Source organism: Callospermophilus lateralis, chromosome 4 (assembly GCF_048772815.1).
Source record: "Callospermophilus lateralis isolate mCalLat2 chromosome 4, mCalLat2.hap1, whole genome shotgun sequence".
In the NCBI taxonomy this organism is placed as follows: Eukaryota; Metazoa; Chordata; class Mammalia; order Rodentia; family Sciuridae; genus Callospermophilus; species Callospermophilus lateralis.
In genome coordinates, this window is record NC_135308.1 from 34,497,005 (window position 1) to 34,511,635 (window position 14,631).

General features: G+C 43.4%; 1 protein-coding gene across 1 annotated transcript in view; it reads right to left on the reverse strand.

Annotated features, from left to right (window-relative positions):
• Positions 1-314: 314 nt before the first annotated feature.
• The window catches only part of Enpp6 (ectonucleotide pyrophosphatase/phosphodiesterase 6), a 102,803-nt gene continuing 88,486 nt past the window's right edge, over positions 315-14,631 (reverse strand). The window contains exons 7-8 of the mRNA XM_076855261.1: positions 6,112-6,235; positions 315-523 (exon numbers count right to left, since the gene is read on the reverse strand). Coding sequence (XP_076711376.1) covers positions 315-523; positions 6,112-6,235 — 333 coding nt within the window. The remainder of the gene's footprint in view (positions 524-6,111; positions 6,236-14,631) is intronic.

Below are 14,631 nucleotides of genomic sequence, written 5' to 3' on the forward strand. Positions count from 1 at the left end.
TGCTTCAGGACACACCAGTGCTGAGCTACTCAAGTAGCTCATCTTGAAGAATCATTCAAAAATAAAGGAGAAAACTGCATAAATCTAGACAAATGAAAATATAAGATTTGCCTACTTTGGGGAAAAACAAAATTTAGAACTTTTTTTTAAAAAAAAAGTATGGACATTTATGGGTAGAAGTATCCTAGAACAATATATTTACAGTGTACATGGCCTTGATTGTGTTAATGAAGCTATTATTCACACAGAAACTGAGAAACATTCCACCTTGGAGGCACACTTTGCTGACAGCATTTTTGGGACGGACAACATGATCAATATGCAAACAGGAAGAAGAGAATCAAGGCCAGTGCACAGCTGTTTGGCTGGACAGAGGAGGCTGAGCTGGCCGGGTCCTTCAGCATGCATACCACCCTGGACCAGGACCCATTGTTGGGCAGCGGGGAGATGCCAGCCATGCTGCACATGACATTGTAGACGTCCACAGATCTGATTGGAGCAGCTCTGAAGTTGGATTTGAAATCTGAAAGGAAAAGGAAAACAAGTGGGTCATCATGGTTGGTAATCTAACTGAAAGGAGCTGAATCAAATATGGAAGAAATCTACTTAGACTCCAGGCAATTTGGAGACTGCAAAATCCTCTCCATCAATGGGTGTGGCCAAGTGAATGTGAATGTGAAAAGCTCTAGGTCATGAAAAAAAAAAATAACATAGCTTTCGATGGCTCATAGATGAACTCTTTAAAAGACAAGTCAACAGATTTTCTTTGTGCCTAACTGTGCTTCCTTTGTGACAACATATCTTTCCTGCAGGGGCAGAAGGCCCAGCTGAAGCTGCACTATTTCTACAGAGCCCTGCAGAGCCACTGTGGCCAGAGAAGATAGATTGTCTTCCTGGGCTCCCCTTAAATTGAACACATATGTTCTGGAACATCTATCTGGCTGGACTGAGAGCCAGGGTGCCAGTATCTGCTGCATAGCAACTCAAGAATGTTTCTCCATTTTCCTGCCACATAAAGGTCCCTCTTGATGGAATGAGAAGCTGTATCATATCCTTGGTGTTGCCAGCTCACCAGGAATGACAAGATTTTTCTAAGTATGTTTAGAAGATCTAATTCTGTGCCTCTACTCAGAACCTACCCCAAACTTGGGCTGAAATTCTAGAGTGTAAAGAGCAAGACCGGTCATTCACAGCATGGTCATTAAGATGCACTTAAGGTGACTCGATAAGCCATAAGCCATTGGAGGGATTTTAATCGAGATCTCCTTCTCCTTCTCCTCGGGAGGTAAATGAGGTGCTGAATACAAAGCACTTGTCCATCAAAGGGGAATGAAAGGAAGGGAGCAGGATGGGAATAGGAAAGACAGTAGAATGAATCAGACATAATTTACTGTGTTCATATATGAACACATGGCCAGTGAAACTCCACATGTACTGGCCAAGAACGGGATCCTAGTTAGAATAAGTTATACTCCATGTATGTATAATATGTCAAAATACATTCTACTGTTATGTATCTCTAAAAAGAACAAATTTAAAAAAATTTTTTTACCACTTTTCAATTTGAAGAGTGAAAATAAGATTTAGTAATAACAAGCAACTTTGTTTTACCCGAAGCTCCATCAGGGCTAAATTCACAGAAGAAATTTGATTAATGAATACAAGCCAGTGCTTTCGGCTCAAGATCTTTAAAGGAAATAGGTTGTTTGGTGGGACTACAAAGTCAAGTTTCTATCTCAGAAAATAACCTTTATAATTGCTTTGCTAAAATGATCACATAGGCTACTTAAAAAGGAAACAAACAACAATAGCAACATATTCTTGAAGCACCAACACCAACCTCTGCTCCTGGGATTACAAACATGAAAGAAAGTTATATACAGAAAACTCTGTCACACGGTGTATCAGATCCAGGGCAACTTCTGATGTGTTGGGTTTTCCTTACTTTGGAGAATTAAGATTAAATTAAGTGTAGAGAGGTGCAAGGCTTCAACAGGAAGTGGTACCCAGATCCTAGGTCTAGACACACTGCAGGTGCTTAATAAATGGCAACCATTGTTATCAATCAACATGTATAATAAATTTCCAGCAAGGGAAAACCTTGGATTGAAAATGTTTGCCTTATAAATTATTTAGAAGGCTAGGCATGTGGTGCCTGCCTGTAATCCCAGCGGCTTGGGAGGCTGAAGCAGGAGGATCATGAGGTCAAAACCAGCCTCAGTAATTTAGTGAGGCCCTCAGCAACTTTGCAAGACACTGTCTCAAACAAATAATAACAAAATAAAAAGAGCTGTGGCTCAGTGGTTAAGTGCCCCTAGGTTCAATTGCTGGTACAAAAAAAAAAAAAAAAAAAGCGAGAGAGAAAAACTTATTTAGAGGGTTCAGTTTTTTTTTTTTTTTTCTTGTTTGTTTGTTGAGTATTTTTGGAGCAGGAAGGATAAGGGTCAGCATTACTTCAAAGTCAAAACTGGTTTCAAAAAAATTAAGAACCCGCCTGAAGGAGAAATGAAGGGGCTACTTCAGCACCCTCTTTAAATAGATAAGGTTGGTGACTGCACTTCCCTATCAGAAGAATCCACTGCAGCTTGAGAAATCAATGGAACATTTGTCCCAGTGGTATGGAAGCCACTCTTCTCTCTCCTTCTGATTCACCATGTGACCTGGATGTGACAATCACACTCCCCATCACTCGTGGTATGTCACATGTGGGAGAGTGTCCTTCCCTAGCCTTTCAAAAATCCACTTTTTTTTTTTTAACACTTCACAGAAAAAAAAAAAATCAAACTCAGCCTCTTCTGACAAAAGTGTTAGGATAGATTATCTTTTCTATTTTCCCTTCAAAGTACAAAACTAAATCCTGTGCACATAAGCAGGAAAAAGAATTGGGTTTTCTTTCCTATTTAGTTTATGTTTTCCTTGTTCTTTGGGGATGGAACTTTGGGGCCCAAGTGTAGAGATGATCCAGGCTAGATTGAAAGTTTCTAGAAAATTCTTGAATAGCTGAACAATGTCCAGTCCAGTTTCGGAGAGCCCCTATAAACTCTACTGGCTCAAGATGGCATTCTGAACCTAGAATGGGACTCCATGTTATTCCCATGGGTTTACATACTTCTGGATATAAAAGGTATCTCCCGAAGAGAGAAGGATCTGCAAGCTTATGCTGTGCCTGGCCACCTTGGATGAGGCTCCCTGCTCATGGTGGCTGTCTGAATTGCCTTCCTGCTGTCTTATCTTGAATGCAAAGTTCTCTAGGACAAGATTAGGCTGTTCAAATTAGAAACCGGGATTAACCAGAGAAGCTATCTTCAGAATTACTTCCCTTTCTCTTTGCTGGGCCAGATTTACTCACTTCTAAGGCTGGTTATCGGGGCAGCCGCAGCAATGCCCAGCTCCCTCCCTAAGCAAGAAGCACAGACAATTAATCAGGAGGGATGCACCTTTATCTCCAAGTGCAGCTAGATAGCTATTAAAGGCCTCACTCCTAAATTTCCTTCTGAGTAAACAGTCCATGTGCAAAGCTGTTTAATCTTTCATGAGACTTGGAGCCAGAAATGTGACAGTTTGTGGGAGGCTCTCAAGGCTATATCAGCCTAGAAGCCTTCTGCAATTAGCTCAGTCCATTTTCATCAGGGGTTGTCTTTCTGTTGGTAAGATTGAGGGCTTTTAGTTTTAAAGGAGCATATAGTGAAGGTCTTGGTTAATGGACAAACTCTCCCCATTGAATTTAACGCAGCTTTGGGTACTTCACGTAGAAATTTGGGTTTGGGGCTGGATTTGGTTCTGCTTTAAAATATGTGTAAGACTCTTGCTCACATATACTCCTTCAATGGACAAGTGTTTTGCATTCACGAAATTACTTCCCTCTTCTAGTGAAGGAGGAGGCAATTCTATTGATTGAAAGCCCTGCTTACTGGTGTTTTCCCCTATGAAGTCAAAAGCCTTGGACCGTCTCCTATGGATCCACAGTTGACCCCAGGCTTCAAGTCTCCATTCTTAATTGCTTTAACTTCAGAGCTCTGCAAGACGACCCAGGGCATGGTTAACAGGGGGCACCTGATAACTTTCACTGGTCAATGGCAACGTGCTCAGACGACCTGTGAATTCTTAGGCCAGCACCATGGACGCAGCTAGTGCTCTATGTATGTTTGCTGCTGCTGGTTCTTATGCCCACTTTGAGACTTGGGAACTTGCATCACATGAGGTAAAGAATTTGGACCAATGTATACCCCAGACTCAGACTCCCAGAGGCTTTCCTGGAGGTGGCAGAAACTGACACCTCATTGTTCTTGACAGAGATTTTGTGGCAAGTAGAGTGATCCAAAGCAGACCAAGGGACATGGGGAAGTTGACTTGCCCTTGGTTTTGTTACAGTGAAGAGCAGAGTGTGCAGATGGGTTGTTCAACCTACAAATGGAAAGGGACATGCGGACTTTATTGGATTGAAACATTTTTAAAATATTTTTTTAGTTGTAGATGGATACAATATCTTTATTTTATTTATCTGCTTTTATGTGGTGCTGAGAATCCAACCCAGTACCTCATGTGTGTGAGGCAAGTGCTCTACCACTGAGCCACAACCCTAGTCCCTGCACTGAAACATTTTGATCAACATCTAGAAAAAGGCATCTGGGACCAGGCACCAGGGATTAATTATATATATGATAATATTAATATAATATATTAATTATATATATTAATTATATATTATATATATTAATTATATATTAAATATATATATTATATATGCATATAGATAATTTTTTTCTTTTTTGTAAATTTGGAGGCAAGGTCTAAATTTGTTTGGGGCCTCACTAAGTTGCAGAGGCTGGCTTTGAACTTGTGATCCATCTGCCTCAGCCTCCCAAACTGCTAGGATTTCAGGCACACACCACTGTGCCTGGTCCCAGATGCCTTTTTCTAGATGTTGATAAAAAATGTTTCAGTCCAGGAACTGGGGTTGTGGCTCAGAGGTAGAGTGCTTGCCTCACAGGCATGAGGTAGTGGATTAGATTCTCAGCACCATAAAAGTAAATAAATAAAATAAAGATATTGTATCCATCTACAACTAAAAAATATTTTTAAATGTAAATATATATATACATATTATATATAGCATATAATATATATATGTATGTATGTGTGTGTGTGTGTGTGTATATATATATATATATATATATATATATATATATATATATACATATACATATATGCTGGTATTTGGCTCAGTGCATCCCTGGGTTCAATCCCTGGGACCAAAAAAAAGGCACTTTGGATATAAACATTAGGGTAATTATATTTAGAGAGGAGAGATGGACAGTAGTAAGGAAGAAGAGTAGATTATGAACTAATCAACTGGATGGTTGGTGGCTATTGAGTGCTTTTTTTCCTTTTTTATTTTGAAAGAATGAGGTGTTCAATAGTAATGTGTAGTTAGAGTATTTGGTAAACTTTTCCAAAGTGTGAATTTACAGTGTCCTATCAATTAAATCAAATGACCAAATAGGCCCTCTCCATCTTCCCTTTCCTCCAGCACTTTGGAATACAATCTGATTAAAGAAGGTTCAGCAAATTTACTTCCATCCAAGACTTCCTTAGTCATTCTGGCTCATTCTCAGAGTCAATCCCAAGGTCATTTCTGAGCCTGCCCTTGCACACATCCCAGCTTCTGGTTGGGCCCTAAACTGAATTAACCCACAGGGGTGGGTGCTCTAGACAGGGAGGGACCATGTAAAGGTCAGAGCACACGAAGCAATTGCATCAACTTGGAAACACAGCTGTCAGCAACATGGTATCCCGTAAGCTTTCCTGGACTTCAGATAGCTGTGAAGCAACGTTTTGATGAATTAAGTAAAAAATGAATCACAAACATGTGGAATACATTTTCTTCATTGCACTCAGGATTTAAAATTTACAAGGAAAAGTATTTGGCCACAACTGCCAAACCCAAGAAGCATTTGAAAGGAAGCCAGCAAAAGATGTTTCATGGAGACCGGCTGGGTTTGCTCAGCTTGGCTCATAAAGAGGGTCCATAAAGAGATCACCCGGTGAAGAGTCCCTGTTAGAGCACCTCTCTGGGAACAGCTAAGAGGATTGGGTCATGTCCTTGCCTACCAGGTCCAAAGGCCAGGAAGATGCCTCTCATGTCCATGAGCTCGTTGTCATAGCCGTGCCATCCATGCTGCCAGCCTTCCCGCCTGCCTGTGCTGTTCATCCAAAACGGAAGCACCTCTCGACTCTGAAATCGAGCAAGACAATGACGTTATACTGTGTCACCACAATTGTGATGATTGGGCATCAGGCCAGACTGCCCCACAGTGTGGACATTCCCTCCTCGGCACCCCAGCTTGGGTCATCAGCCTCAATGGCATCACCCCCTGATGCAGGTAGCTCACACCTTTGGCTGCAGCCTCTTAAACTGCTGCAGAACTTCAGCTGGAAGGTATTTTCTTACATGGAACTGAACTGCACCTTGTAATCAGTTTGAGAACTACTAAATCCAGCATTTTAGGGACAGAAGGGAGGTTAAAGTGTGTCTGTGGTATAATAAAATATATATTTGGTTTTTGTCCTAGGTTCCTGACATAGAGCTCCTAAAACCCTTGGAATTTCCTGAATCATAAGAGTGCTTTATGTTATTCATAATGAAACCCTTCCTCCTATATCAGAGTCTATGCTAGTAAGATGAGTTGTGGGGTTGGGGGACGATAAATAGCTTTGGGATTAGGACTGATCATCAGAGGAATGAAACTTGTGATGAGAAGGTCAGGACTCTCAGCCTTGTGCCGTCTCCCTGGGGAGGGAAAGGGTGGGTGCTGGAGTCTGGATTGACTCATGTGATCAATGATTTAGCCACTCACTCATGCCTACACATGGCATCCCCTACAAAACCCTGGGGTAACGTGTTCCAGGCAGCCTGCAGGGCATGGAAGCTCTGTGACCCCCACTTTTTATGCTTTATTATCGGCATCTCCTCCATCTGATTCTTCCTTTATGATAATACTGTAATTACAAGTGTAACACGTTCCTGAGTCCTGTAATTTATTCCAGTGAATTATCGAACCTGACAAGTAGGGTTGTGAGAACCCTTGAATTTGTTTCTTTTAAACTTTTTTATTGCAATATTATTATTACACATAATAGTGGAATTCCTTGTTACACATTCACGCATGTGCACATGTAATGGCAGAATTGGGTCACTAGATCCCCAATATCTCCCCTCCCTCCCCCCACTTTCTCCCTTGGTCCCTTTCCTTTATGCTACTGGTCTTTCTTCTGTTTTCATGAGATCTCCCCCACCATTCCCCTGCTTATTTCTCTCTATCTTGCACATATGAGAGAAAAGTATGACTTTCTCCATGTAGTTTATTTCATTTAACATCATGCTTTCAGGTTCTATCCATTTTCCTGCAAATGACATAATTTCATTCTTCCTTATGGCTAAATAGAATCCTTGAATTTGTAGCCAAATCAGACTCAAGTGCTGGCAGCCAGGGAGCCAGGACTTGAACAGAGTGTCTGAAATCCTGTGGGACTGAGCCCCCTCACCTGTGAGGCCTACTGTAACTCTGGGTATTAGTGTCAGCACTGAATTGCATGGTAAGATACCCAGGTGAGGCTGAAGTGTTGCTGGAAAACAGTGTATACATTGCTAGCAAAGCCACTGAAACCCTCAGGGGCTCACTCACTACTGTCCCTTTGCCCCTTCACCCCATCCTTCTTTCCTTCTGGCTCCACCTCAGGAATAGCACAGAGCCTCTTCTCCTGCATTTAGTCAAACATCCAGAAATGACGCCCAAGGTCCTCTGAGGCAGGCCTGTGTCCCTTCACTTCTCTCAGTCATTCTTCATTCAGGATGGGTTCCAGAACCATCACTTCCCTGTCACCTTAAGAACCCGATGTTCTTAGACTGCAGGTGCTTACTGTGAACCCTGAGGAGGTGCAGTCTGTTGAACGCAACCCTGGCCATTTTGTTGCAGAGTAACTAACTATTCATTCCTGATATTCCAATCATCTTCCTGCTGAGCAGGGTTTAATATTACAAATATTTCAAATGCAGGAGATTGATCAGTTGGTTTTGATGACAAGTTGAATCAAAACAACAAAACTATTAGCAATTTCTAGGCTGACTTATAAGATTAGTACTAGTAGTATCATGTACTGAGTGAGCCATACAGTTCACCAGGAGCCAACCCTGATGTTCACTTAGTTGTCACAATATCTCAGTGTAGATGACAGTACTATCCCCATTTGCAGGAACTATTTGAAGGAACTATGGCACAGAGAGTTTAAGTGATACTCTTGGAGTCACACAGCTAGTGAAGGGGAGTGCTGGGTTTGAACCCAGGCTTGTCTCCCAGTCCTGTGTACCTTCCAGAGTTTACAGATAGAAGCCATTGCCCTGCTCCTGCTGGAACTGGACAGTGAGGTGAAGTGTCCCCCTGTTCCCTATGGATTCATCCACTGTGTGTGACCAGGTACAAAGTACAGAGATGAGATTTTGGGATTGGATTGGCTGTGGGGTTCAATTCCAGTTTCTGCTCTCTAGCTCTGTAACCCTGACAAGCTACTTATCTTCTCTGAGTTTCACTTTGCTTGCTGTATACAGGGTTGATAATACCCACATTACCAGGGTTTTGGAGTACGGCATGACCATATGCTAAGTGCCCAACACACAGTAGGTGCTCAACAAATTGCTACAATATGGTCACCAGATGCCACTGGCTGTGGCGAGGCATTCTGGTTACAAAAGCTGAACCCTCCATTGCTTATTTAGCTGTCATATCACATTGCACACCCATCCGGTCTCACCCCATAAATCGCTCCTTAGCATTTCTGCTTTCCAAATTGCACTATTTCATTGACTCTCCATTTCCTGAATTTCCATCATCCCTTGTCCCTCCTTCTCCAGCTGTAGCTTGTATTTTTCCATGGACATGCTTTATGAACTTACTGCATTTCTAACTTTATACTGTTCTTTATCTATCTATGGTAAGGATCACAACACATCCCAATTTAGCTTTGTCAGCTAACTTAATGTGTTGCTTCCCTCCTCACAGCCCACAAGGCCACAGCATTGACTCCCGAAGCACTAAGTAGAACATTTTTGTTATTGATGACCTTACTAATAATGAACCCCATAGTAGGTATGTACCCCCAAAACACAGGGGTTGGTCAAGGGTATGAGGATCGTTTGCCTGATTAAAAGATTACAGTCTAGCTGAATGAGGTGGTGCACACCGATAATCCCAGTGGTTTGGGAAGCTGAGGCAGGAGGATCATGAGTTCAGGGCCAGCCTCAGCAACTTAGTGAGGTACTAAGCAACTCAGTGGGACCCTGACTGTAAATAAAATACAAAAAAGGGCTGGAGATGTGGCTCAGTGGTTAAGCACTCCTTAGTTCCATCCCTGGTACCAAGAAAAAAAAAACAAAACTTACAGCCTAAAAATTGCAGTTATTCATGACACAAATAAATGCAAAACAACAATGAAAACCTCACCCCTGAAGGTGATTGGAGATCTGTCTGTCAGAGGCAAATCCACTCGATTTTACTAATGTGACAAGTTACCCCAGCAAAAGGCTCTTTTTCCTGATACAGAAAAATAATAATAAACTGGTTCTATGAGAAGGTAATATTTCATCTAAGTGATTGGATGGAGTATATCTCATGCATATGTACATTATATGTTACATTAGGTTCAAAAGAGTGCACTGATGATTTCCTTCCTTCTCCAAATGGCTCTCATATTCCTTATATTGTTTCCCATGTTATCTTTTCAAGGCACACATATGGTGCTATGCCAGTGAAGTGTGTCACACACCTCTCAGCCTCCAGAGTGGGAACCCCTACCCTGTGGGTCCTCAGGCTGTCCAGACTGTGCCAGACCTGTGGACTGCCACCTAGTGCCACCTAGTGCCACCTAGTGACTTCCAGTGAAAGTGCCCACACCCTCCAGAAGGCCAAAGGGATGTGTGTAGAGGGGAAACCGGAGGTGAGTGTCATCAAGTTGGATCACTCAGGTAGCCAGGCTCATGGTCCTGGGGACAGCTAATTCCCAGGGTTAGAGGAAACACCCCTCCTTCTAACAGCTTGTCCTAGAAGAGGGTGGTACCCCACTAATAAACTCATGGGGGAGGAATGATTGGGGTGCTCTAGCCAGCATTGGGATGTGCACTGAGCTCTGGATCTGTGCCAGGTGCTCTGCTAGGCTTTAGGGGGTGGAGGCACGTGGGGTGAGGTGCAGGCAGGAGGGCAACAACTCCTTCTTTACCATCGAGGGAGGGGGCTTGCACTTGGCACTGGTTTTGCTTCCTGAGCCAGCCAGGACAAGACCAGAAATGGGTGCCTTGAGCTGGAGACAATGAGGGGGTTCAGGGATTCAGGAGGCCTTCAGTAGGGTAGAAGCAGGAAGACACCTGTGGGGAGAATCACCCAGCGGGATGGGGCTCTGCTCATGTATGTGAGCATGTGAGACTGTGTATGTGAGAGCACATACAAGTGTTTAATGAATGTGGGGGGGCTATGAGTACACGTGTATGAGTGTGTTTATGTGTATGAGAGTGTACGGATATGTGTGAACATGAGTGAGTAGAACGTGTATTTGTGTACATGAGTTTGTTGTGAGTGTATGTGAGTGTGTCTATGTGAGTGTGCATGCATGTGTGTGTGTTGAGTGGGGTGAGGGAGGGGAAGGGCCATAGGACAAGACACACATGAGGCACTCATGGAGAGGATGAGGATGTCCCAAGACTCCACAGGGACAGGCCCCTTGGGAGCTCTGTTCTGGGAAGGCCTGTCCCTGAGGAGGTCGTGAGAAGGGAGGGGACCTTGCATAGCTGCACATGGGAAAAGAAGATCAGAAGAAGGCAGACATTAGGGAGAAGGAAGAGGAACTGGGGGTTTTCTGCTGCTCTACCCGAGGATGTGCTCATCCAGAAGGGTGACCAGCTGTCCCAGTTGGACACTGAGGGGCTGCAGGGGTACCAGACCTTCAGTTTTAAAACTCAGGCAGCCCCAGGCAAGCCAGAACAAGTTAGTCACTCTGCGTGAACCCTCTCTTAGGAATTTAAAAAGAGTCCTCACCCAGGCCATCTGTTCTGCACTCCTGAGCACCTCTCAGGATCCCTCGCCATGCATGGTGGATGCAATGCCAGGACCTTCCTTGGTGGCCACTCAACTCATTTTGAATGCGAAGGAACCACAAATAGAAAGCTCCCCATGAGAACACCTTGTGAAAGATGGTGGAGTTGTTATGTTTTGGACTTGGTTTCTTTTGTTTTGGTGCCTTCACACCATTACCTGGGCACCATGATAATGCCTATCATAGCTTGTTTTAATTTGGAATGGGAGAGGGATCATTATGAGATATGAATTATAGTTTCTAGTACTAGCTCTTTGTTTCACTCATCTTTAGTGTTAAAGAAAAATCAGTAGGTGAAGGAAAGGGGGAGGAAAATGGTGGATCAGAGGAACCCACGACACCCTAGCAGCTCCCTGAGACTGAATTATAACAGTAGTTGAGCAGCAGCACATTGAGGCAGAAGACTGTGGGAGAATGCTGATTGGCAACTCGGAGAGCTAGCAGCCAGGTGAAAACCAAAAATATTAGTCTCTAGAATAGAAAGAGATTAGTAAAAGGCCTAGATGGCGTCAGTGACGGGCAGGCAGTGGCTCAGCGGGAGAGGGGAAGCTCCCTTCCAACAAGCCAAAAGAAATTCTCCCACCAAGTTTAAGATAAACAGATGCTGCTGTCCAACAAATTTGCAATCTGAGCAGAAAATAAACTCAGACATGGCAATCTGAGCCAGAGCAGGAGAAAAATCCTAGCACTCTCTTGGATGGGGGTGGGGTGGAGTAGTGAAAGTGGGGGAAGCGTTGACAGCTTAAAAAGACTCTTTGTTTGGACTTCCTGAGTGGGAGCCTGGAAAACCCTGCAGTGTTCCTTGGCTTTTCATATTTTGCTATTTTTCTAATTTTTACATTTTTCTTTCTCTTGTTCTTGGTATGCTTGCTTCTCGAATATCCGAGACCAAACAGCCACTTAGACTTTAATTTTCACTGGCTGAGTGGATACCCATGCAGCACATCAGGTGAGACTGTAACACAGACTGGGAGAAGCTCAGGGTGGTCACCAGAGTCATGGCTGCAGGTCTTGCAGTCTGCAGAGTAGAGAAGAGCAAAGAGTGCTTTCATTTCAAATTAGCAGTTTGGTCTCTGGGATCAAGAACCTGACTGACAGGAGGTGGAACTGGGATGGATCAGGGTTGGGTGAAAACTAGGATCCCACTTACATCCTACCAAGGGCCCCACACCACCTCTCCTATGCCTGGAAAGATCTGGAAGATATGATACATCCTGCATACCTCCCCCCCCAGCGTTTTGGAATGAGGGATGTGACACAATCCAGATGGATCTGGTGGCCCAACTGGGAGGGCTGGCCAGCAGACTTACGCTGCCACCCCTAGTCACACTAACAAAGCCATTCTGCAGGTAAAGTCTGCACTGAGCTACACAACACCCCAGCAACAGAGGCCACCGGGTAAGGAGGAGGTGGAGCTCACCATGCGGACAATCCTAACAAGTCTGGCTGTTCAGGGTCAGAGCTGAAAACCAACAAACAGCACAGTATTTGTCACACAAATCTCCTAATAGTGGGGAGATTCCAAAATGGAAACCCCAGAAAGAAAGGTCACCATTTCAAGAACCTCAGCAAGAAGAAAGCTGGATCTCTGTGTGACAATTGTTTGTATTAGCTGCGTGGCAGAAACTGATTCCCAGTGTCCCTCCAAATTTGGGGTTTTGCAAGTTCTCTAATTTTACGTATTTTGTCAATTAATTGGAACTCTTCTTGAGATCTCGTTTCCTCTCTCCTATCTACAGCCTGTTCCCCTCTCTTTCAACTTATTTCTTTATCTCGTCTTTTTTTGCTTTCTCTTTTATTCTGTTTTGTTGTTGTTGTTGTTTTAAAATCTTTTCTTCCAATTTAATTTAGTCGCTTATCCTTAATGCTTAAATTTTTCAGCCTATTCTATACTATTTCTCACCCACTTTTCTCTTTAGTTAATAAATTCATAAAAATTATTAGTAGTCATGACTTTTGTAGCACTTGTTGATATATAGTTTGCTCTTAAACCACCACTGTTTCTGGCAGTTTCTCTTTTCAAATTGGTCCTGGGGGGTTGAACTTGACACTTGTTACGCTATCGTATTGTTGAAGCTAAAAATATACCCCCAGCCCTGCACTTATGATAAGGCAAGAGCTACTCATTAGAGGACCCCACAATGTAAAAGAGGAAGAGGTAACCATCTCAATAGATGCATAAAAATAGGGTCTCAGCAACCCTGAGGAAATAAGCAAACAAGACACTTCCATATGCTTGTAACCCCTGGTAACCAAACACGCAGATATTGAAATCCCGAACAAAGAATTTTCAAAGTTGATTGTAAAAACGATCAATGACCTAAAAGGTTTTGCAGCATGGCTATTTTAAATTAACCTCCAGAGGGGCTTCCTGTCGTGGGAACCTTTTGAGTCCCTTGGCCGTAGTGGTTAAGAACCTTAGTGCCCCATGCCACTACCAAGAGATGTCCCTCTAACAGTTTTCCTGTCTCTGTGTTTCTAAAACTGAATTTAATTGCTCAGCCTCAGGCCCCTGGCCTGACCCTGGAGAGCCCCTTACCACAAACAGCTTGATCCTTGACATGGAAAATATCAGACAGCAAAAATCAGCAGGGACCAAAATCAGCAGAAGTCGTTAGAGTAGAGCAAAGTACCGGAGAGAAGCAGTAAGTGGATGCGGGGGTCCTTTTTTCTTTTCTTCTTTTACAGGATGCATTCATTGACGTGTGCCAAGGGGGAGGAGGGCATGCATGAGCTCCCAGACAGCTTTCACAGGCGACCCTAATCACCACCAGAGAGCAAGCTGCCTCCAGCACTCCCCATCTGACTTCCTGACGCTCAGTTAGTTGGGCCTGGACAATACCACTCCAGCTGCCACTAAAGCTCAGAAGTCATGCTTTCCAGACTGTCTTGATTTCCCCAAATATTTTGGGCCCAGGCCTAACTGCAGTTCAACCACAGGCTTTAGAATTGAGCCTGGCATTTCATATCCTTTGCCAGTTTTCAAAATAAATCTTTCCTCCAGAGAAAAACATTGGCCTCCTGTAGAAGCTGGGGCCTCAACTTGCTGCATTTCTTTCAACCCAGAGAGGAATCCAGAAGATCAACAGTGAAGCACCATGGTTCACAGTCTCCCACCAGGCTCTGGTCCCATCCTGTGTTTATGATCTCACTGGCATGAGATGGACACTGCCCAGGAGAGGCCACACAAGAATTAGCCCTGGAAGAAGGTACTGGGGAATGAGGTTGATCAAATTATGTGCATGTACAAATATGGCATAATGAATCCTACTATTATGTATAATTCTAATGTGCCAATTTAGGAAAAAAAGAAAAGAAAAGAAAGAAATCAGCTCTTGAAAGCTTCTAGGAAACCTGGGAGAGCTGATATGTCCTGCTCTTAGGCTGCAGCATCAGGCCATCTGAAGCTAGAAGAACTACCATTGGTGGTTTCAACACCTTTTCCCTGGTAAAATCTCTTCCAGGTCTACTAATAGCCCAAGTTAAAGACCT